Raw genomic sequence first — 26,023 nt, 5'->3', positions numbered from 1 at the left:
CTTTGTTATTTCCATGTTTAAAATAAAAACATTCCTATTCACAAAAAACTAAATCTCCCTTGCCCCGAAATTAAAACAACAATAACAACACACACACGAAAAACAATTCATATGAAAAACTGAATTGTGCTGTGTTTGTAACACTCAAATTGATAGAAAATAAACATGTGGCAAACAAAACTCCACAATCACCTTAAAATTAGCTCACATGAATCTACCAAATTCTAAATTATAGTTGAACACTAATAAACAGCTTACCTGGAATAAAGGATGACAATTCACAAACAGTTATCTAATAATTAAAGTCTGTTTCTTTTTTTTGTTTTGTTTTTTACTAAAATAATTAAAAAAATCACAGTATTTTAAGAAATAAAACCCACATGGGGATTTTAAGCACAATTTGTGTTCCTTTCTTTAAAACTCTTTTTTTTTTCTCCATTCACCATCTTGCCCAGCAGTTCTCTCTACATTTAACCACAACGACGACAGGTAGTACTGACAAATGCAGAGAGTTCCCTTGGTTAAGTTTGAGGTACTAGGAAACAGGTGACTGTTTTATGCAAAGCAGTTTTTTTTTTTTGTTTTCTGTTTTTTGTTTTTTTCCCAAAGCGGCTGCAGTTAGGTCTTGAAAAAGCTTAAGGTATTAAAACTAGAAAAACGCACCAAAAGTTGTGCGTCAAAAAGTTGCTCCCCAATGAGAAGTCTTCTACTGTCACGGAGCTTCTGTTTCCATATACTGTCCAAGACCACCACAGGGTGCACCGTACCCTTGGGAGGTGCTTCCATATTCCGCAACAAATGAAACTTCCATGATGAAGATCCGGAAGAAAAGATGTAGTGATGGAAAAGGAGCCACATATTCCAACCATTTAAATAACTTTAATTTACATACTCACTCACACAGGTACCAGTGCTTTGAAAATAGATTGTTCAGTCCTAAAAAGCAGCTTTGTTCTGTCTTCTCTTTTCTGTCCCTCCCTTCTCAGCCCAAGCCAGCCCTCCCACTTTTTCATCACTGTTCAAGTAAGGTTTGATTAAGGATTTCACCAAACGCTTATTCTTTTTTGGCCTCTGCATTCTCCAGGAGAGATTTGTCGGCAGTTACTACACAGATGGCTACTGTTTCATTCTTTAGGGAAAAGTCTATCCCAATGGCCTCGTCATCTTCCTTTTCCTCTATGGAGGGCATTTTAACACTGTTCTCCATGATCTCTTTTGGGTGGATTTCTTCTCTGCTCACCTGCTTGGTGTCATTCAATGCCCTGAAAAAACATGTATCGAAGAGACAGATGAGTATAGTATATATATTTTTCTTATTAAACAAATAAATAATAAAAACCCTCAAGTGTCCTTATTTTCCTGATCCTATAAAAGCCTTGGGGTTTCCTTGGAACAAATGCCATGGGTGTATGACAAAATACCAAGTGATTCATCCCTGCTATGTTTTGCTTAAGTCATATATTTCTGTATCTTAAAGATTTGAACTTACAGAAGTATCCATTATTATACTATACATTGATTATACCATGTTTTGTTTCTAGGTAAGCATAATCATTTTATGTCACTTCTTCTACTGGATCATCAGTGGTAATAGCAGGAATTGTCTTATGCTCAAAGTCATCAGCCGAACCCAGAAGCTTGGAGATTTGGTTCTATTTATTAAGTCTAAAAGAGTAACTCAGGTACTAAAGATTTGTTTGTCAGGTCCTGAAACAAATCATGAAAACAAACTAAAAGCAAAAACCTGAAGATGGAACCCATGTCTTGGGAAGCGTGGTTATATTCTCTGAGGTCTAGACCCTTGAGGCTTCAGGGATCAAGCTTCAGGCTTCATATCACCACACAAGCCACGTTTCCTCCTGAAAAGACCACATCCTTGGTTCTCTCTGTGTCTGGTGGACTAACGGTGCCTTGTTGAGGGGCTGATTCTATGTTCAGGGATCTCATAAGTATTTTACAAGTATGCTCTCACCTACCTGGGAGGCAGGCAGAAGCTGGCTCTGTCCCCGAGGCAGTACATGGGAATGTTCAGGGCCACTCAGGGAATGGTCAGTCACAGAGGCAGGAACAGAAGCCATATCTTTTGACCTCGATTCACATTCTATTATAGAATGTCATGCTACTGAAAACTAAAGGGACATTGGCTGGAGAAAACACTATACTTCTGCACATGGGCTTGAGTGGGACTGGTCGTTCATAAAGATGATTTTTTTCCTTATTTGACTTGTGGCTGAGTGACCATTTTAAAAAACAACAGAAAAGGAGAAACTTGGTTCCTCACCATTGCCTCTCCTCCCATGGACCAGAAATGTGACACAGAGGGGTGTACATACTGTCAGGGGAACTAAAACGAGAGCCCCTCCCTCCCTCCCTACCTCTTGCTTTGGACAAAGGCATCCTTGAGATGGCCCGACTTACATGCCGTGTCTCAGCACATGTCTTTCCCACTCAGAGCCCTGTGAAAACGCCCGTCCACAAAATTCACATGGAAAACGCTTCTCAGTGTTAATAGCAGCTCCGTGGTCAGAAAATCTCATCAGCTCTGCAAAGAGAAAGCAGAAGTGCTACCTGTGTGCTGTGGGAATCAGCAGAATAGGTAAGTCAGCATTCATTAGGATATCTTCTCTCCTACCTTCACTGATAAAGCCATGCGGTGAAAGCAATTTCCAGATTCCTTACTTTTTCTTAGGTTTCCCCCTTAGGGCATTTCTTGAATAGCATGCAAGAACTGTTTCTGGTTCTTGGGCCCCAACACCTCATTTCTCCTCACCTCCCCAAGGCTTCTATCACATAATCTGGGTCTTTCTTGACTGAAGAGCCCCTTGCCCATTCCAAAGGAATCTGAGCATTATTTTTTCCAATTTATTCTCCCCTTTGTGTGATGATTTATATCAGTGCCTCACAGGTTAGCATCTATTCATTTCCTTTTTGACACAGGTTTATCTTTGTTCACTGAAAAGAACATACGCTACCAAAAGCCCTGGACCAGGTTATGTGTTGTGGACCTCAGGGTTTCTACTTGTTCCAAGTAAGGCTGAAGGCTCATGACTTGTGGTCATCCATCATAGGTATTATAATCAATACCTTACAGGGCGGTTATGTGCACTGAATGAGATCTGCAAGCGAAGACTCTACCATGAACATGAATCTGGATGAGTGGGAACCAGTATGTGAACACATGTGCCCAGCTATTGAGAGGTCCTGGCTAGCTGCCCGGCACCTACCCCTCAATTGGTGGTATTTATGAATACGGGGATATGCAGACATTTCTGGACGGTCTGTTGTAAACATCAAATATTGACTTAGTTGTTTTGTTTCCTCCATGGTACTAGGCACATGGTAGAAGTCTGATAAATGTGGATTGGCTGTTTAACTGTTTTCAGGCCACGTCTCCCGGCAAACTCAAAGATAAGAGCTTATATGGCCATTGTGTTAGCCTGAGTTCCTAGCCCATATGTGTTTCATTATACCAGAGGGCCAAGTCTTCATGTAGGTAATAAACGGCAGGACCTTGCCAGTTCTGCAGCCGTGTTGCAAAGCGAGGGCATCGCATAGGGAAGTGTTGATCATCTTTACACTCTGATCATTCTGGTCCACACATACAAGACATTACAGGAAGATGCCTCCTGGTTGAAATGCCCCATCTAGTAAGATTCTCAGGACGATGTTAACAGGATGGGGGGCTCTGTGATGCCTTAATCTTCAGCACAAACAGCTATGTGACTGGGGCCAGTTTTAACAAAAGATGAAACATTTTCTCACAAATTAAGAAGATCACCACACAAGCCATTAAAAATAATTGCACAGACTATCTTCCTTGATTCTTTTCATTGGAAATGAGACAGCACCATCTGCTCTGCGCATTAATTCCTTAGCAGGGATTATCTTGGGCAAGAAATCAACAGAATGCCTTCCTGACTCCTCCCCAACTGCATAATGAGAGGGGGGTGGGGAGGATTCTGCTGGGGTTAATTTTGATTTCTTCATGCCTGGATTCTTCTGTTTCAAATCTCCCCTGAGCTTCCTAGGCAGGACCTGCAGTGTGTCCATATTCAGTCCAGCGCTTGCGTTTAGAAAGGAGGTAGGGAGTGGGATGCCTGTGAGGCTGTGAATCCCCTAAACTGAGGGTGTCTGATAAAAGTCTAAATTGCCAATAAGAGGAATCATGTTCCTGGTACACTTGCTCCTTTACCCTTAATCTGTAAACAGGAAACCAGTCATCTGTCCTTTCCAATGGCACATAATAAGTTCCATCCTCAGAGGAGGAGGCCACTGGGCACTGGCCACTCTTCCAAGAGCTCTCCACCAGCCCGAGAGCTGCGCGCAAGCCACCTCCGGCCCTCTGCTCCTAGAAGCTGGGATGCCTGGCAGAAACACCGGAGGCTATTGTGTGCATTTCTTCTTGCCAAGAATATACCTAGATGGTGGAAAGTTGATTCTCGGTCTATTCAAAGGAGTTGGGACAAAGGAGGCTGCTCTTTCAAGGATCGGTGAGGGGGAAGGGAAGGTTTAGGCTTGTAATTCCCATTAACATGACTGGAAGTTACTCATGTAAATCCCCCACCCTCTGAGAGGAATACGTGCTTCTCCACCCTGAGGGCTTTTTTTTTTTTCCCCATGTAGTAAAGCTCATGAATGTGGATACTATACTTTTCCCAGTGAGAAGCGGAGACCCTGAAGTTCTTTCCAGCCAACCCACTCCTGTGTAATGCCACAGTGCCAAGTAAAAGGGGGCTGCCAAGTAGGGTAAAATGAGGAGGTCTGCCTCGTGTCCCACACACATCCCAACCACCATCTTCTAAATTTGAGTTTTCTTTCTCTCCTTTTCTTTTTGTATAAGGAGTCACAGGGGAGCAGAAGCCTAGAAGGTATTTTGTCTTTATAATGCTTATAACCTTTGAAATCACACATGCTCAGTTTTAGAGATTAAAAAGCCACGATAATATCCAATGAGAAATAATTTGTTTCCAGAGGAGAAAAGGCAAGGCCATAGAGCATTATGAAGAAAAAGGAGTCTTGCTGTCAAAAGTATCCTCTCCCAGAAAAGTCCAGTAATAGTGCAGGGATGTTAAGAAATCATTGTGAAGAAACTACTCATGAAATGGTTTGAAAAAGAAGAAGAAAAAAAAAGCCATGCTTCTCCGATCACAACCATTTTCCTTGTAAGAAATGGACTAATACAGCCCCTACTGATAAAAGTAATAACTTTATGAGAACAATCAACCTATATGGTAAGGATGTTTTATTTGTCCATGTCTTTTTCAGGTTAACTGTAGGCACAGGGTTTTTGAAAGGGTAGCGTATCTTGGCTGTCATTTCCTGCTGACTGTCTTGATCAGGGGTTCAAGAGCCAAACTGGAGGCCCCCCTCTGCAAACCCATAGTCTTCAGCCCTGGCATCATGGTAGGAGGGTGAGTGCAAGTCAGGAAAAGGAACAGGGAACACCTTGGAGCGAAGTAGCCCACCAATAGGCTTCCTTAATGTTTGCAGACAGAACAAGCAGAAAACACAAAGAAATTCTGCAAAACGGCTCCTTAGAGCAAGGTCCCAAAGGCCACGGAATCCAGAGATTTCAGGGCCAGGTCCCCTTCAATGAAGATTACACTACTCGAGGCATTGGGAAAGTGATGTGCAGGGTTAGAAGAGGGCTTGCTTTTGGAGCTAAAAGATGTAAATTTGAATTGAATTTCATCTCCAGGGTTTATGTTTTTTTGTTGTTGTTTGTTCGTTTTGTTTTTTACTTTGAACATGCTCTTAAATTTCCTGGGTCCTAATTTTTCCATTTGTGAAATCACAAAAATAACACCTACATTGCAGGCTTATCATTTTATTAGGTAACTGCTATATTCTAGGAACTGGGCGAAGGTCTTGTGTGTTATCTCATTTGATCTTTACAACAACCCATAGAACCACACCCTGGATAGCCAAAACAATCTTAAGCAAACAGAACAAAGTTGGAGGCACCACCTTACCTGACTTCAAAATTGACTACAAAACTATAGTAATCAAAACAGCATGGTACTGGCATAAAAACAGATACACAGACCAACAGAATAGAATAGAGAGCCCAGAAATAAATCCACACATTCATGGTCCATCAGTTTTCAACAAAGGTGCCAAGAACACATAATGGGGAAAGGGCAGTCTCTTCAATAAATGGTATTGGAACAGGTGGATATCCACATGCAGAAGAATGAAATTAGACCCTTATCTCACACCAGATACAAAAATCACCTCCAGATGAATTAAAAACTTGAATATAAGACCTAAAACTATAAAACTACTAGACAAAAACAAAGGGGAAAAGCTCCATGACATTGGTCTGGGCAATGATTTTTTGGATATGACCTCAAAAGCATGGGCAACAAAAGCAAAAACAGATAAACAGAATTACATCAAACTAAACAGCTTCTGCACAGCCAAGGAAACAATCAACATAGTAATAGACAACCTATGGAATGAGTGATAATATATGCAAACCATACATCTGATAAGAGATTAGCACCCATGCTATATTAGAAAATCAAGCAACTCAATAGAAAATAACCTGATTAAAAAATGGCAAAGGATCTGAGTAGACATTTCTCAAAAGAAGACATACAAATGGCCACCAGGCATATGAAAAAATGTTCAACATCACTAATCATCAGGGAAATGCAAATTAAACCACAATGAGCTATCACTTCACACCTGTTATTATCAAAAAGAATAAAGATAACATGCTAGAGAGAATGTGGAGATAAGGGAACTCCTGTGCACCTCAGCGTTGGTGGGACTGCAAATTAGTGCAGCCATTATGGAAACAGCATGGAGGTTCCTCAACCAATTAAAAGTAGAACTACCACATTGATCTAGCAATCCCAATTCTAGGTATATCCAAAGGAAATGAAAGCAGGATATTGAAGACATATCTGCACTCTCACGTCCACTGCAGGGTTATTCATAATAACCAAGATAAGTAATCAAGCTAGGTGTCCATCAAAAAATGAATGGATAAAGAAAATGTGGTATATACACACATGAAATACTATTCACCATTAAAAAATATGAAATCCTGTCATCTGTGACAACAGAGATAAACTTGTAGAACATTACGTTAAGTGAAACGAGCCAGGCACAGAGAGGCAGACACAAATACTGCATGATCTCACTTATATGGGGAATCTAGAAAAGTCAAACTCATATAAGCAGATAGTAGAATGGTGGTTACCAGGGGCTTGGGGATTTGGGGAGATGTTGTTCAAAGGATACAAAATTTCAGTCAGATAGGAAGAATAAGTTCAAGAGATCTATTGTACAACACAGTGACTACAGTTAATAACAACATATTGTATACCTGACAATTGCTAAGAGAGTAGATTTTAAGTGTTCTCACCATAAAAATGACAAGTATGTGAGGTAATGCATACGTTAATTAGCTTGATATAATTTTCCACAATGTGTATGTATTTTGAAACATGTTATACATCATAAATATATACAGTTTTTATCAATTAAAAATAATTTCAAAATAAATTTAAAAAGTCTGAAATCTGAAGTTTTAAAGTTCAAAAAAAAATCTTTACAACAATCTTAGGAGGGAGATGATATTATTCTCATTATTATGACTGTTATTATTTTACAGATGACGAATGTACGAGGAGATAAAATAATTTACCCGAAGCCATCTAGATAGTAAGTAGCAGAACTGGAAACCAAATTCGGCAGGCTAAATGCACAGTTCTCTTAGTCATGAGATTAAAGAAAAATGTTATATAAAAACCACCAGCACTGAGGCTAGCACATAATGATGCTCAGTAACGGCAACTATTCTCATCTCTGGGTCGATATCTGCAATGTTGATTTCTGATGTTTATGTTATCCACGTGCTTTTGATAAATCTGCAATAACTAAAGTAACATATCTCAACCTATATTCTTGTATATATAGTCTGGGGTTTTCCACAATATTCTATGTTGAACAATATAGAAAACCAACGCTGAATCACATAAATGTATATCCACAACTAAATATACTTTTGAAAACTTTTTCATTCTGAAATAATTATAGACTCACAGGAAGTTAGAAAAATAGTACCAAAGTCCCACAAAACCTTCCCCAGTGTATTCTGTAAATACATAGTTGAATGAGAGAGGTGGTCTCTCTTTCCCTCTCTTTACAAAGCAAGTCAGAGCACAAAGGGGGTTAAGAAAAGGGTCATGCAGACGGACATCAGGGGGTAGGGGCTCAAGTTCTTTGCACCCTCCCCTACAGTTCCAGCAGTGTGTGCCCCAGCAGCAGTAATTTTAAAAAAGCATTCAACTGGAAGTTCATTCTCATTCCTCTAGAGCTCTACAGTGTCATCCATCTTGCTGTCTGCTTGTCCTTATTCTGAAGATTCCCTAGATATCAGTTTTCCTTATTAAAAACAAATCACTGCCATCTATTTTTTCAACAAACATATATCTATAATTAGGGAGAAAATGTCTGTTTTCCTTGGCGTTTCTATAGCTAGTAATAGTTTACAAAGACACAGCTCTTGATGTGTTTCCTAAGTCAGTCTGTTCTGCTACTTAACTAAGAAGGATCATTCCTTCTGTTACTCCCACAACAATCTCCTGCCTCCCTTCTGTCTCACTACGGACATGACAGATGCCATCTGGGATTGGGAGGGCAGGATGAGACTAACCTCTGTCTTCAGTCTTGCTGTTCATTTCGTCTTCCTTGTCCTCATCATCACTGCTGGAGCTCTCCATTTTCTCCTTCATCTGTTCCAGCTGATCCAAGTTAACCCGTCCAACCAGCTCAAAGTTACGGCTTACCTGAAAAAGGCCCAAACAAATGATGGAATAATAAGCCGCAGACCAAATAGGATTCTTCCTGATGGAGAGATCTTTCCGACATCATTTTACTGTGACTGTGGTTTCGCAACCAGGACCAAACAACTCCAGGGCCTCAGAGTTCTTTGACTTTGTTTTGACTCTTTTGGAGATGGAGCTGCCCTTTGCTCCCGCATTCCATCATTTTCACCGGAACTTTTGCACACTGGCCCTTCATTACCAAACTTGTGAAGAAACATGAGCTGTAGTATGCAGGAGACCAAAAGTAAAATGAAGCCTAGAGTATAGAGTAAATATCCAAAACACACTTTTTATTTTAGTTGAATTCAAAGGTGTAACTCTCCTAACAACCCATGTTTCAAATACTTCTGCAGGTGAAGAAATTCTGCAAGCATGCTGACCACTAGCAATGAGACACAATACAAGCTTCTTTGCCATCATCCCATCAACCAGGGTGTTGCGGGGTGTCACAGCCTAGGCCAGATGACAGCCATCTGATCCTGAACTCTAGTTTAAATGGAAGATAATTATTATTATGTCAAGCATTACTACTGTTTTTGAAGCTGACCACAGCCTATATATCAAGGCCGGGATTATCTGAGAAAAACCTAGATGACTAACCCCTAAAAGCCCTTTTAAAGTGTTAACTATGGCTGGTTTTTATTTATGTAAAATGTGGTCAGAATAATGTGGAAATCCAAGCTTTCTTCAAAATATCATTGGAGGGAAACAAAAATCTATACTAAGAAAAGTCTTTAATGATTTTCCATTTTGGGTTCTCAGATCAATAGCAGCACAAAATTTACCTTCATCATGAATTGATTTTCAGAACCTCTCCAGTTGCATGCATAGAATGATCAGGAATGACAAGCTGGTGCAGGGTTAAAGTCAAAAAACTGCCCTGGGCTACGTGTCTATGTAAGGTGTTATGCTCCCCTTGTTGGAGGCATGGGGAGGGTACACACAAGATGAATGAGATCTGGTTCTGGCCTCCAGAGGCTCACAGTTGAGTTGAAGAGGGAAGACAGACATCATTAATCAGATTCCAAGGCAGACTTCCCTAGCTGCCACAGTAGAGACAGAGTGTGATGAAGGCACAGGAGAGGAAAGAGATAATTTACAAGACAATTCCAAAATAGTCTCTGGGACCAGACTGGAACAAAGATTTGCTGAACGCCACCGATTCCATGTGCCTGGCAGATGGGAACATCATCATCGACTGTGACAAATGTAAAGAGCCTCAGAGTACCAGGCCTTAGATACTGAGGCTGAATACTGTCCCAACAACATCCTGTAAGAGATAGGTAGCCGCCGGGCGCGGTGGCTCACGCCTGTAATCCCAGCACTTTGGGAGGCCAAGGCGGGCGGATCACAAGGTCAGGAGATGGAGACCACGGTGAAACCCCGTCTCTGCTAAAAATACAAAAAATTAGCCAGGTGCGGTGGCGGGTGCCTGTAGTCCCAGCTACTCAGGAGGCTGAGGCAGGAGAATGGCGTGAACCCGGGAGGCAGAGCTTGCAGTGAGCTGAGATTGCGCCACTGCACTCCAGTCTGGGAGACAGAGCAAGACTCCGTCTCAAAAAAAAAAAAAAAAAAAAGAGAGAGAGAAAGAGATAGGTAGCATTCAGAAGGGGGAGAACTCAGGGAAAAACCTCTTTTAAAACAGGAGAAACAATACACTGATCTATCTGTAACAATGAAATCCATGAAATTAGTTAACTTTGAAAACAACTCAACGTGGGGGTGGACAAGACGCAGACAACAATCCCAAAGCTAAACAAGCAGGGAAGCCAACTTCTTGTTTTTCTCAATTAAACAAGTTCTAAAAATTAAGGGACTAAGGCAAGAGGAAGAGAAAGAGGTCAATTCCGAATCCTGATTTCTCTTTCTTCCCCTCTAAGTCCACAGTAACGGTTTCCAAAGGAGTTCTGCTTGTAGCACCTTACTAACTAGGGCTTTAACATTTTCATTGATTTCCTTTTATGACATAAAAGTAAAAAGGGATAGCACAAGAACATGTGCTTTGAATTCAGACAGACCTGAGTTCAAGTTTAGGATTTGCCATTAACCACCAGATTCTGGATAAATCACTCAGTATATGTACTTGATATATTTATTTGTAAAAGGAGGTCAGCGTAGTGCCTGAAACACAACAGACCTCCAACATGTAATTTCCTTTCCCTTTTCTGGGAATGTGAGGCTTTTCTAGTTTTGGCTCTTGGGAATGCTCACAACAAGCATTGTAAATGCATATTTACGAAGTTATGTTTAGCCACAAAGTCTACATTTTAGCCAAACAGCATTTATGATAAATATTTGAATAAAAAGTTTTCTGGCTTGCTGGTTTTTCAGGAAAAGTGGGCAAGGTTCCAATTTGCCTAATTTTTAAATACATTTGAAGAAAAGTATTTTTAAGTGACTAGTACATAAAAGGCAGCCTTTCCTGAGCCACTTTCTCCTGCACTTCTCACCGTTAGTAATCAGGGAAACTATAAATACGTGTAAAGGACATAAGGGGTGGGCTGTCACCAGGAAACAAAAATAATGAAACCAAGGAGACCAAAGAAGAATCCTCAAACATCTGCTTTAATCCAGTTGTATTCATTCATTCATTCATTCATTCATTCATTCATTCATTCATTGATCAAGGATTCCTGGAGGGCTGGCTTGCTGTGTGCCAGCCTCTGGGGTCCACACTGGAACCCCTGCTTCTTTTGGAACTCTTGGTGACAGAAGGAGATCTGTCACCAAACCAAATGTTATTTTTCCCCCCCTCATTCTGGGTTTTTTTGAAGACTGTATTTGTCCATTTTCCCAGCACCATCATCCCTTCACTGGAAAACTGTTAACATTTTAAATTCTGCATGATTTTAAAATAGTACATGACATTTTCACAGTATGATGTTCATCCCAGGCTAACCCAGGATTTATTTGGTCCTGAAGATTTCTAAAATCTTTGCTAGGCAATTAAAAGATTTAAAAATGAGAACCAAAATTTTTGCTATGTAATTAGAATATTTTAAAATAAAAACTCTTTATTGTTTTGGGTTATGACGGTATTTGAAATCCCCAAGCCATCCATCTAAATATTAATCCTAACACAAAAGGAAGACTCTTTTCTGCATTCCTGAGCCCATTATCATTGTTTACCTGGATTACTGCAAGCCCCTTCCCCTCCCGTGTTCGTCTCCCAGCACCTACTCTTGTCCCTTCTTGTACCTGATTCTTTAGTGTGGTCAAAGCAATTTTTAAAAAAATTTAAATCTCTTCATGTCAGTCTCTGCTTGCCCTGAGGATGAAATACAAATTTCTTACTGTCATTTACATGGCGGACTCTCATGTTATTCTGGCCCATCTTCTCCAGGCTCCCCCTTGCTCCCACCACCCTGAACTTATGGAGGTCCTGGAATATGTCATGCCCTTGAGGAGTCTGTGCCTCCACCATCTCACCTGTCTGAAACTTGCTCATGCCTGCCGGCTTCACGTGTTGAGTCCTTAATCTCCTAGCCCCGCTTCTGTCACTTCTTCTGGGAGACCTTCTCTAAACTCCTCCTGTGTTCAATATCCTTGCTCCATGTGTTCACAGCACTCTGCACCCCCACTTCAAGAGCATACCCCATTAGTAATGAATTGTTTATGGCCTGCCCCTCCCCAGTCCAAATACAAACTATGAGAACAGACTTGCTGTGAGTCTTACTTACAGCTGAATCCCCACTGGCCAGTACAGTGTCTAGATTAAGAAAGGGTGTTATTCTCGCCTCCTGGCTACTGGATATCTTCATTTTCATTTCAAATCGTTTTTTTTATATAAATATTCACAAAAAATTTATGAAAATACAGAAAAACTCATTTAAAGTTCAACTCCCTATACATAATAACTGTTAATGAATTATTGTATTTCTGTATTCCTGTTCTCTATCCGTAGCTTATTTACATTACTGTTATCATTTAAAACAAACAAGTGTATATCCAACTTTTTCATGCCTGGCATAGTGTACACATCATTCTCTGAATAAATATAATTTTAATCACTACATAGCATTTCATCAAGTGGATATATGACCGTTTACTTGACTATGCATTCCCGCATGAATTTACAGTGGATCATTTCTGGCTTTTCATTATTAAAAATGTTTGTTACAAAAAACAATGAACCTTATTGTATTTAAGCCTTTCTTTCATGCTTAGTTTTAATTTTATAGGCTAAATTTCCAGATGTGAAATTACAGGGTCAAAGTCAAAGGGTATAGACTTTATAAAAGTTCCCATGTATTTTGAACTGATTACACCACTTTCTGGGCCCGGAGATTGGTGTGTATTTGAATAACTCCTTGATGATGCAGACGACATATTGAGAGAAACACACTTTTCCCCTCTAAAGATGAGAAGCAGTTTATTACCATTTCCCCAAAGGCCCACAACAAAGGGAGAAAGAGCAAGCTTAAGAGTTTGAGATTTAGAACCCGGCTCCTTGTAGGCTCCTTCTGCAGGTGAAAGAGGCCGCATGTTCTTCAAGGGTGGATTGTTCAGACACATAATAATTCAGACTAGAAACCCATATGCAGATCTTTATTCCTGTGAAAGCTATTTGTGAATGCCCACTCACTCAAGGTGCCCTGTGAAGGCCACTAACCCAGAGTTTGGTGAAGTCATCCATCTAATGAGAATGTGAGATGAGGGCTGGGTGTGGTGGCTTACACCTGTAATCCCAGCACTTTGGGAGGCTGAGGTGAATGGATCACTTGAGGTCAGGAGTTTGAGACCAGCCTGGCCAACATGGTGAAACCCCGTCTCTACTAAAAATACAAAAATTAGCCAGGCGTGGTGGCAGGTGCCTGTAATCCCAGCTACTTGGGAGGCTGAGGCAGGAGAATTGCTTGAACCTGGGAAGTGGAGGTTGCCAAGAGCGAAGATCATGCCACTGCACTCCAGCCTGGGTGACAGAGGAAGACTCCGTCTCAAAAAAATAATGATAATAAAATAAATAAATAAAAATAAAAGTGAGATGAGGTGTCAAATGTTTTATCCTTTAACACTGAAGTGAGGACACTGCAAAACCACTTCCACACTCAAACTTAAAGTTCAAGCTTTGTCTATTTGTTGACTTTTAACTATTCAGCAAAATGGTTTAGATCTGGTCTTAGCATGTATTTCCATACTTCTGGCATATTCGAAGGTGATAATAATTATATGTGACTTACAAATATTATCAAGTTGACTATGCATTTTCATATTGTACTAGGGTAGCAAACCCAGTCTGATAGAAGACTGATATAAATGTGCTTGCTAGTGACAGAATGGAATTGGAACCCTTATCTTCAGATTACATTGCAGGCATCAAATAGGAGAGATTGTGATTGAGAAAGTCCACTTAATGTTTCCAGAGTTTTCAACTGTAAGGCTGCCCCTCTTACTTAACATTTGTACCTTCAAACAGAGGCACCCAGCCAGGATGCTCATATTACCTAATATTGCATGTGGATGTTAAAAAGAATGCACAGTGCTGCGAAGATTTTGAATGACTTATAACACAGGCTGGTACACTTTTTGTGTAAAGGGCCAGATAAGTAAATATTTTAGGCTTTCTGGACCCTATAGTCTTTGTTACAACTATTCAACTGCTGTTGTAGCTCAGAAGCAACCATAAACAGTAAGTCAATGGATGAGCATGGCTGTCTTCCAATAAAGCTTTGTTTAGGGAAAATGAAATCTGAATTTCCTATTTCACATTACAGTTTTTTTGATACTTTTTCAATCATTAAAACATATCAAGACCATCCTTAGAGAGTGGACCATATGAAAAAGGAGGTGGGCCAGATTCGGTCCTTGCACCATAGTTTCCCAACCCCTGACTTACCAAGTGGTCTACTCAACAGACAGGTCTTCTTTGCCTGTCCTCAAAAATCAGAATGGGAATGAGGGAAAGAAAACAGTGGGAGAAAGATTCAGCAGAGTATTGTCTCTACGATTTCTTACAGCAAGATGGTCAAAAGTGCAGGTAAAAAAATCTTGCTTTCTCAGATAAGAATACCTCAATTAGAGTTCTTGTAAAAGCTTCAAGGAAGGATATTCAAAGTTTGTCCATACTGTCCCAAATGGTTGCGTGTCTTTGTTTCCCATGGCTGAATAATATGCTATTGTGTATTTATGTATCACTTTTTAAAGAATGCATCCATCAATGGATCGTTAGGCTGCCTCCATGTCTTGGCTATCCTATTGTGAATGCTGTTGCAGGGAACATGGGAGTGCAGCAGCTATTTGAGACACTGATTTTGTTTCCTTTAGTTAAATATCCAGAAGTGGGATCACTGTATCATATGGTACTTCTATCTTTACTTTTCTGAGGAGCTTTCATGCTGTTTTCTCTAATGGCTCTCCCAATTTACCTCCCTATCAACAGTGCACAAGGGTTCCCCTTTTCTTCACATATATCAAACCATCACATTGTACACCTTACATCTATACAATTTCATTTATCAATTATACCTCAATAAAGCTGGACGGGGGGGGGAGGTGGAGAAAGAAAAGATATTCAGCCAAACAAACCAGTCAGGCAGTATTAAAGTTCTATGGAACCTGAGCCATGAAACTGTATTTGTTGTGCACTGTGCTCCTCTCCAATTTTAAAACTACCTCTTATCAAGCAAGTAACATGCTGAATTGTGCTTCTCTGTTTAAACTTGTCTCACCTAGTTGCTTATAAACTCTTCCAGGGTAGCAACCATTTGTTATTTAGCTTTATAGGCTCAGTGTAGAGTCATCCACTTGACACACAATAAATGCTATCTGAATTTACCAGTAACATGAAAACCCATGAAAGATCATAAAGTATAAACACTTCATAATATTGCCATAAGATCAACCTACAGAATGGGAGAAAATTTTTACAATCTACCCACCTGACAAAGGGCTAATATCCAGAATCTACAAAGAACTTAAATTTACAAGAAAAAATCAAACAACTCCATCAAAAAGTGGGCAAAGGATATGAACAGACACTTCTCAAAAGAAGACATTTATGCAGCCAACAGACACATGAAAAAATGCTCATCATCACTGGCCATCAGAGAAATGCAAATCAGAACCACAATGAGATACCATCTCACACCAGTTAGAATGGTGATCATTAAAAAGCCAGGAAACAACATGTGCTGGAGAGGATGTGGAGAAATAGGAACACTTTTACACCGTTGGTGGGACTGTAAACTAGTTCAACCATTGTAGAAGACAGTGTGGTGATTCCTCAAGGATCTAGAACTAGAAATACCATTTGACCCAGCCATCCCATTACTGGGTATATACGCGAAGGATTATAAATCATGCTGCTATAAAGACACACGCACACGTATGTTTATTGTGGCACTATTCACAGTAACAAAGACTTGGAACCAACCCAAATGTCTATCAATGATAGACTGGATTAAGAAAATGTGGCACATATATACCATGGAATACTATGCAGTCATAAAAAAGGATGAGTTCATGTCCTTGGTAGGGACATGGATGAAGCTGGAAACCATCATTCTGAGCAAACTATTGCAAGGACAGAAAACCAAACACTGCATGTTCTCACTCATAGGTGGGAATTGAACAATGAGAACATTTGGACACAGGATGGAGAACAGCACACACCAGAGTCTGTTGTGGGGTTGGGGGGAGCGGGGAGGGATAGCATTAGGAGATATACCTAATGTAAATGACAAGTTAATGGGTGCAGCACACCAACATGACACATGTATACATATGTAACAAACCTGCACGTTGTGCACATGTACCCTAGAACTTAAAGTATAATAATAAAATAAAATATTGCCATAAGATTTGCATCCCATGAAATAAAGTTGCTTGTTAATGAGAAAATGAGTGGACACTTTCTAAATGATTTTGTTTCAATACTTACCAAAGATCGATTATGTGCTAAAAATACCCCCGTAGTTTTCACATGTATCACTTATCCCTTATGACCATTGTGTAGTAAATGTGTTGCCTTCTATATTTGTAGGTGAAGAGCACAAAACAGGAAAGTGATAAAGCCAGGATTAGTTAGGACTCAGATCTCCAGATGACACAGTTCAAGCTTTTCCCATTATAATGCAAATCATCTGCCGAAATGCAAAATTACTCACAAAGTATGTCAAAACTACCATGGCTATACTGGCTGAACACAGGAAGGAGAAAGAAAAAGTATTAACAATAACGTGATATTGCAAAATGTGATGGGATAGAACAGTAGCATCCTTTCAGAATTTCTTTCAAAATAAAAGCCTACGAATATTAAAAACAAAGGCTGATAGAGTACCCAGAAGGATATAGAGCACAGAAGTCAAGGAAGATATCTACTTTCTTTTGCAATCACTGTGTCACAATCAGAAAACATATTACCATCATACCTAACTGAGCAAAAGTCCAGACAAAACCACTTATTTGGAGAAACTCAGCATAAATTCAGACACAAGTACTCAAGGAAGCTAGGTGAAAGACATCATTAAGAAAGGCTCAGAGCTTTGTGGCTGGCCAGTTGAGCAGCTGTCAATCTCCTGGACCCAAAATGCAGAGGGAAAAGATGCTAATGGATGCTGCCACATTTTGCTTATTTGAACAGGATACTTAACATTTATTTAACAAACAACTCCTGAGGCTTTACTGTATGCTGGGCACTAGGTTAGATTTTGAAAGAAAGGTGAGATAAATAAATCTGCCTTAAGAAAGGAGAAGAAAAGTTCTATGGAAGCTTAGAAGCTGGGACGAAGACTTTTGACTGGGGAGTTTAGGGGATGGTTTCAAAGGTAAGGTAAAGAACATCTTCAAACACCTATTTGAGAAATACTGTTTAAGGTTTTGCTGGACACACCCCTCTGAAAAATGGTCACACCTCTTGCTCATCTAATTCTGGTTTCTCTGTCTTCTACAACACACGGAAGAGGCAGAGCCACGGTTAACAAATAAAGAAACAGAACTACATGAGGGAAAGCAGAAATGAAATGGCATAGTCTTCTAGAGAAGGCTTCAGCTTGCAGAAATCATTGTAGTTGATAAAGCTAAAGCTGCTAGCATTTAGTTCAGAAATAAAAAGCAATCAAAAAAAAATGTGGCCAAAGGTGTGTTTTATAATTTGGGAAAAATTCTTCTTATGATTTATTTGGGAAGAATCTTTGGAGAAAGATTCTTCATTTATTTCTCATTTCCTTTTCTGGAAACAAATGTCCTATGTGACTTTTTTGGCCACTGTGGATTTCACTAGTCCAAAAAACTGAGCAATTTTATTAGAATAACTAAAATGTTGATGATTCCTTCTGAGCTTAATGTTTTGCTGTTTCCCTCAAACTGGCAAAAAGTAAGATATGAGTTTCTTAAAGAGTTCAACTGCCTGAGGCTCCATTTATATAAAAAATTAAAAACATTTCAAAGTAAATTCAATTAGTGAATGTGTATTGCCTGAATAGACTATCCTTCTAAATTTAATATACTGAACATGACAATTTTATGAGCAGAACAAGTTAGAGATAATATATTTTATGTTCCTTAAACTAGCAAAGAGACTTCAGAATCATAAAGAACACTAACAAGGTATTGCATATAAACTTTCTTTAAAAAAAAGTATGTGTATTTTTTAAATGTGAGAAATGCAAGGTTTGTTTTTCTTCATGACTTTAAGGTTCCTAAAGATGTTGTCTTAGGCTGGGCACAGTGGCTCACACCTGCAATTCCTGCACTTTGGGAGGTCAAGGTGGGAGGACTGCTTGAGCCTGGGAGTTTGAAGCTGCAGTGAGCTATGACTGCACCACTGCACCTCAGCCTGGGCAACAGAGCAAGACCCTGACTCAAAAAAGACAAAACGTTGTCTTCATCTTTCAACAGTATTGCTAATAAAGGGCATTACTGATAAATAATTCACTATATGTGTTGGAGGGGAGAATGTTGGGGGACAGAGAATGCAGGGAGTGAAGGAAGGGAGAGGGAAGTAAAGGGGAGAGGGGTGGAGGGAGAGCCTACACTAGCCAACCTTCTAGAGGACCCACTGAGATTAAAAACAGACAGGGAGTCAAAGGATAAAAAAATAAAATTTCAAATAACCTGCACTGTTTACTTTAGATCCTAAGAGATTACAAGTGATGCCTTGCTCACTAGTAACAAAGATAAAGATCTAGGAGGAAAGATTGTGTTTAGCACCTATAAAATGAGAGTTCTGATGGTTATCCCTTTTGTACTCTGGCTTCTGAGGATAAACATGCAGCCTAAATCGAGTGCACTAGAGATTTTGTTTCTTAGAAGGAATGGTATATTTGACTTTAGGGACCTTTCTTGCTGGTACCAGGATTCTGTCCAGTCTGTGAATGATAGAGTCTGACATCTTTATAGATGTTCCTGAGGTTTACAACCTTTGCAGGCAGAATTCAGAAGTCTAGTTTTGAATGTTCAGTTCATTTTAATGAAATCCTTTAACTGAAAGTACATTCTACGTGTCTTATAGTTTATTCCACAGATTCTCCCTACCACACAAATCACCTAATGCTATTTGTAGAAGAATATAATGAGCACTGCAGTGTTTTACTGGGAAAAAAAGTGAATCCCTATTTGGAACCAATTGCTAAGTCTATTCCACATTAATCCGGATCCTGAGTATCTTGTTGACATAGCTGTTCTCAGGATGAACATCATAAAAAGACTACAGGAAATTAGCATTTATTGAGGACCTACTGTGTGTTGGGTTATGGGAAACTGGCATCCGTTTTAGATATTGAGGTATAATTTACCTACCATAAAATGTATCTATTATAAGTAAACAATGATTTTTAGTAAATTTATATATTTGTGCAACCCTCACCACAATCCAGTTTAAGAACACTCTCATCACTCTGAGAAGCTCCTTCATATCCTTTGTAATCAATCCCTGCTCCCATCTTCCAGGCCCAAGTAACTTCTTAGTTGCTTCCTGTCTCTATCATGTTGCCTTTTCTAGAAATTTCATAAAAAAAGAATTATAAAATACGTAGTGTTTTGTGTCTAGCTTCTATCCACATAACATTTTTTGGATTCCTCAATGCTGTTAAATGTATCAGTAGCTCATTCTTTAGTACTCCATTGCATGGATACGCCACATTTTATCTATTTATCCACTTTATGTGAAGGTAGGATTGATAGGTCAGATGGCAAATGTATGTTTATAAACAAATGCCAAACTGCTCCAAAGTGGCTATGCTATTTTACATTCCAATCAGCAATGTATGAGATTCCAGTTTGTCCACATCCTTGCCAACACTTTTGATACTATCAGCCTTCTTAATTTTAGCCATGCTAGCTAGTGGTTGGGGAGTAGAATCTTATTATTGTTTTAATTTATATTTCCCAAGTAGTGAATCAAGTTGAACATCTTTTCATGTGCTTATTTTCCATTTGTATATCTACCTTCTTTGGTAAGGTGTCTATTCAAATCTTGTGCTCATTTTTAACTGAGTGGCTTATCTTCTTATGGTTGAGTTGTAAGATTTCTTTAAATATTTTGGTTAGAACCCTTCGTTAGGTAATTACTTTGCAAATATTTGCTTCTAGTCTGTTGCCTGCCTTTTCATTTTCTTAATGGTGTCTTCTGTTTTTCTTTCAGTTGTCCATAACTTTTGCATCATACATAAATTGTTTTTCCCTAACCCAAGATGATATAATCTACTATTCTTCTGAAAGTTTTATAGTTTTAGTCATACATTTAAGCTTATGGTTCATTTTGATTTTTTTTTTTTTTTTTGAGTAGAGAGTGCTGTAAAGGTCAAGGGACATAATTTGCATACACAAATCCAATTGTTTCAGCACCATTAAAACATAAATAATCCTTTCCCTATTACCTTAACACCTTTTATGAAAATCAACTGATCACATATATGAGGGTTTATTTCTTAACTTTTGCTTCTGCACTACTGATCTATGCATCTATCTTATGTCAATTTATAGTGAGTTTTGAAATCAAGATGAGTGAATCCTCTGATTCTGTCGTTTCTCCACACTAGGCTATTCTAGGTCATTTGCATTTCCATATAAATTTTAGGGCCAGTTTGTCACTTTCACCCCCAAAAAGCCTACTGGGATTTTGATAGAGATTATGTTGAATCTGTGTATCAGTACGAAAAGAATTACCAATATTGAGTCTCCCAATTAATAAACATGGTATATATTGCATTAATTTAGTTTTATAAATTCCTCTCAGCAGCACTATAGTTTTCAGTGTATAGTTCTCATGTTAAATGTGTTCTTAAGACTTCTGTTCTTTTTGATGTTAGTGTACATGAAACTGATCTTCTTAAAATTTCATTTTCAGGTTGTCCCTTACTAGTATACAGAAACATAATTGATTTTTGTATATTAATTTTATATCTTGCAACCTTGCTAAGCTCATTCACGTTCTAGTAGCTTTTTTTTTTTCTTGTAGATTCTGTGGATTTTCTATCTATAAAAATCACATTGTCTATAAATAAAAAGTTGTGTTTCTTCCTTTCCAATTCTCATGCCTTTAATTTCTTGTTTTAGCCTTATGGTCCTTGACTTTTATATTTGAATTGTCAGCATAATTATGTTTAGTACATTGTACACTGACACCCCATTCCTCTCTCATGAACCCTGAAATCAGGTGTTTGTATATCTTTCCCCCTAACAAATGACCATTTTTAGCCAGCATGTAATTCCACTGGCTGTCAGCCAAAAATTCAGTTTCAATAGCACTGCCATCTTTATATAGAAAATAGTGCTTGGAGAATTATTTCAAAAATTCAAATTGCATTTTGTACTCATCATGTGGGGAAAAAAGATTAGAAAATGAGAAAAAAAAGTATTGCTATCTCAGTAATGAGTCTCATAAACCTAACAATTGAGACAAACATGAGAATCATTAGGCATGCTGAAAGTCGCAATTCTTTAGCCTCAATTAGGTGCTCATTGGACTTAATAAGCTGGTCAACCATGAGGAAGAGAAAAAAATTAAAGAACATAATATGACATAGTGAAAATATTACATTAAAGACTGTGTCTAAGAAATGAGACAGACAGCAACACAATAATAGTGGGAGACTTCAAAACTCCACTGACAGCACTAGACAGGTCATCAAGACAGAAAGTCAACAAAAAAACAATGGATTTAAACTATACCTTGGAAAAAATGAACTTAACAGATATACACAGAACATTCCATCCAACAACCACAGAATACACTTCTATTCAACAGTGCAGGGAACTTTCTCCAAGGTAGACTATGACGGGCCATAGAACGAGCCTCAATAAATTAAGAAAATTGAAATTGTATCAAGCAGTCTCTCAGACCAGAGTGGAATAAAACCAGAAATCAACTCCAAAAAGGAACCTTCAAAACTATGCAAATACACAGAAATTAAATAACCTGCTCCTGAATGAGCACTGGGTCAAAAATGAAATCAAAATGAAAATTAAAAAATTCTTCAAACTAAACGACAATAATGGTATAACCTATCAAAACCTCTACGATACAGCACAGGCAGTGTTAAGAAGAAAGTTCATAGCCCTAAACACCTACATCAAAAAGACTGAAAGAGCACAAACTGACATTCTAAGGTCACACCTCAGGAACTAAAGAAATAAGAACAAACCAAACCCGAACCCAGCAGAAGAAAGGAAATTACCAAGATTAGAGCAGAACTAAATGAAACTGAAACAAGCAAACAAAAAACAATACAAAAGACAAATGAAACAAAAGCTGGTTCTTTGAAAAGGTAAATAAAATTGATAGACCATTAGCAAGATTAACCAAGAAAAGAAGAGAGAAAATCCAAATAACTTCATTAAGAAATGAAATGGCAGATATTACAGCTGACACCACAGAAATACAAAAGATCACTGAAGGCTACTGTGAACACCTTTACACACATAAACTAGAAAACCTAGCAGAGATGGATAAATTCCTGGAAAAATACAACCCTTCTGGCCTAAATCAGTAAGAATTAGACACCCTGAAAAGACCAATAACAAGTAGAGAGATGGAAATGGTAATTTAAAAATTACCAAGAAAAACAGTCCAGGACCAGATGGATTCACAGCAGAATTCTACCAGAATTGGTACTCAAAGAATTGGTACCATTCCTTTTGACACTATCCCACAAGACAGAGAAAGAGGGAACCCTCCCTAATTCATTCTGGGAAGCCAGTGTCACCTTAATACCAAAATCAGCAAAGGACATAACCAAAAAAGAAAACTACAGACTGATGCCCCTCATGAACACAGACACTAAAATCCTTATCAAAATACTAGCTAACCAAATTCAATGACATATCAAAAACATAATCCACCATGATCAAGTGGGTTTCATACCAGGGATACAGGGATGGTTTAACATACATGAGTCAATAAATGTGATACACCACATAAACAGAATTAAAAACAAAAAATCACATGATCATCTCAATAGATGCAGAAAAAGCATTCGATAATATCCAGCGTTGCTTTATGATTAAAACTCTCAGCAATATCGGCATACAAGGGACATACTTTAAAGAAATAAAAGCCATCTATGACAAACCCACAGCCAACATAATACTGAATGGGGAAAAGTTGAAAGCTCTCCCTCTGAGAACTGGAACAAGACAAGGATGCCCACTCTCACCAGTCCTCTTCAACATAGTACTGGAAGTGCTTGCCAAAACAATCAAACAAGAGAAAGAAATAAAGGTCATCCAAAATTGGTAAAGAGGGAGTCAAACTGTCGTTGTTTGCTGATGATATGATCATTTACTTCAAAAACCCTAAGGACTCCTCCAGAAATCTAGAACTGATAAAGGAATTCAGCAAAGTTTCCAGATACAAGATTAATGTACACAAATCAGTAGCTCTTCTATACATCAACAGTGACCAGTGGAGAATCAAATCAAGAACTCAACCCCTTTTACAATAGTTGCAAATATACAGCTTAGGAATATACCTAACAAAGGAGGCAAAAGACTTCTACAAGGAAAACTACAAAACACTGCCGAAAGAAATCATAGATGACACAAATGGAAACATATCCCATGATAGGTAGAATCAACATTGTGAAAATGACCATACTGTCAAAAGCAATCTACAAATTCAATGCAATCTGCATCAAAATACCACCGTCATTCTTCACAGAATTAGAAAAAACAATTCTAAAGTTCAAATGGAACCAAAAAAGAGCTCACATAGCCAAAGCAAGACTAAGCAAAAATAATAACTCTGGAGACATCACTGATACGGTTCAGCTCTGTGTCCCCACCCAAATCTCATCTTGAATTGTACTCCCATAATTCTCATGTGTTGTGGGAGGGGCCTGGTGGGAGATAATTGAATCATGGGGGCAGTTTTCCCCATACTGTTCTCATGGTAGTGAATAAGTCTCATGAGATCTAATGGTTTACCAGGGGTTTCCACTTTTGTGTCTTCCTCCTCTTTTTGCCTGTCGCCATCCATGTAAAACGGGACTTGCTCCTCCTTGCCTTCTGCCATGATTGTGAGGCTTCCCCAGCCACCTGGAACTATAAGTCCAATTAAACTTCTTTCTTTTGTAAATTGCCCAGACTCGGGTACGTCTTTATCAGCAGTGTGAAAACAGACTACTACAATCACACTATCTGGTTTCAAACTGTACTATAAGGCCATAGTCACCAAAACAGCATAGTACTGGTATAAAAATAGGCACATATACCAATGGAACAGAACAGAGAACCCAGGAATGCACCCAAATACTTATAGCCAATTGATCTTCGGCAAAGCAAACAAAACGTGAAGTGGGGAAAGGACACCCTTTTCAAATGGTGCCGGGATAACTGGCTAGCCACAGGTAGGAGACTGAAACTGGATCCTCATCTCTCACCTTATATAAAAATCAACTCAAGATGGATTAAGGACTTAAATCTAAGACCTGAAACTATAAAAATTCTAGAAGATAACATTGGAAAAACCCTTCTAGACACTGGCTTAGGCAAGGACTTCATGACCAAGAACCCAAAAGCAAATGCAATAAATACAAAGATAAATAGTTGGGGCTTAATTAAAGATCTTTTGCACGGCACAAAGAATAGTTAGCAGAGTAAACAGACAACCCACAGAGTGGGAGAAAATCTTCACAATCTATACAACTGACAAAGGACTAATATCAGAATCTACAATGAAATAAACCAAATCAGTAAGAAAAAAACAAACAATCTCATGAAAAATTGGGCTAAGGACATGAATAGACAGTTCTCAAAAGAAGAGATACAAATGGCCAACAGACATATGAAAATGCTCAACACCACTAATGATCAGGGAAATGCAAATCGAATCCACAATGCAATACCACCTTACTTCTGTAAAAATTGCCATAATAATTTAAAAAAAAACAAAACAGTAGATATTGGCATGGATGCAATGAAGAGGGAACACTTCTACACTGCTGGTGGGGCATAAACTAGTACAGCCACTATGGAAAACAGTGTGGAGATTCCTTGAAGAACTAAAAGTAGAACTACCATTTGATCCAGCAATTCCACTACTGGGTATCTGATACCCAGAGGAGAAGTCATTATTCAAAAAAGACACTTGCACATGCATATTTATAGCAGTACAACTCACAACTGCAAAATCATGGAACCAACCCAAATGCCCATCAGTCAATGAGAGGATAAAGAAAGTGTGATATCTATCTATCTATCTATCTATCTATCTATCTATCTATCTATCTATCTATCTATCTATCTATCTATCTACCTACCTATCTATCTACCTACCTACCTACCTACCTATCTATCTACCTATCTATCTATCTATCTGATGGAATACTACTCAGCCATAAAAAGGATTGTATTAACGGCATGTGCAGCAACCTGGTTGAAATTGTAGACTATTATTCTAAGTGAAGTAACTCAGGGATGGAAAACCAAACATTGTATGTCCTCACTGATATGTGGGAGCTAAACTATTAGGACAAAAATGCATAAGAATAATACAATGAACTTTGGGGACTTGGGAGGAAGGGTGGAAGGGGGGCAAGGGATAAAAGACTATAAATAGTGTGCAGTGTATACTGTGGGGGTGATGGGTGCACCAAAATCTCACCAATCACCACTAAAGAACATACTCATGTAACCAAATTCTACTTGTATGCCAATACTCCATAGAAAAATAATTTTTTAAAAAGACTGTGTCTAAGATGCAAAGTATAATTAGTGATTTTGTAAATATGCTTTAGGTCTTCAGG

General features: G+C 38.7%; 1 protein-coding gene across 1 annotated transcript in view; it reads right to left on the bottom strand.

Moving 5' to 3' along the window:
* Positions 1 to 568: 568 nt before the first annotated feature.
* ZNF462 (zinc finger protein 462) overlaps positions 569 to 26,023 on the bottom strand; it is a 157,709-nt gene continuing 132,254 nt past the window's right edge. Inside the window, exons 11-13 of the mRNA XM_011966367.1 lie at positions 8,669 to 8,801; positions 2,419 to 2,542; positions 569 to 1,262 (exon numbers count right to left, since the gene is read on the bottom strand). Of these exons, the coding sequence (XP_011821757.1) occupies positions 1,055 to 1,262; positions 2,419 to 2,542; positions 8,669 to 8,801 (465 nt within the window). The 3' untranslated portion in view covers positions 569 to 1,054. The remainder of the gene's footprint in view (positions 1,263 to 2,418; positions 2,543 to 8,668; positions 8,802 to 26,023) is intronic.

The sequence above is a fragment of the Mandrillus leucophaeus genome, unplaced genomic scaffold, assembly GCF_000951045.1.
Source record: "Mandrillus leucophaeus isolate KB7577 unplaced genomic scaffold, Mleu.le_1.0 Scaffold76, whole genome shotgun sequence".
Taxonomy (NCBI): Eukaryota; Metazoa; Chordata; class Mammalia; order Primates; family Cercopithecidae; genus Mandrillus; species Mandrillus leucophaeus.
Note: the sequence above shows the minus strand (reverse complement) of the source record. Positions and strands in the feature narration are given on the sequence as shown.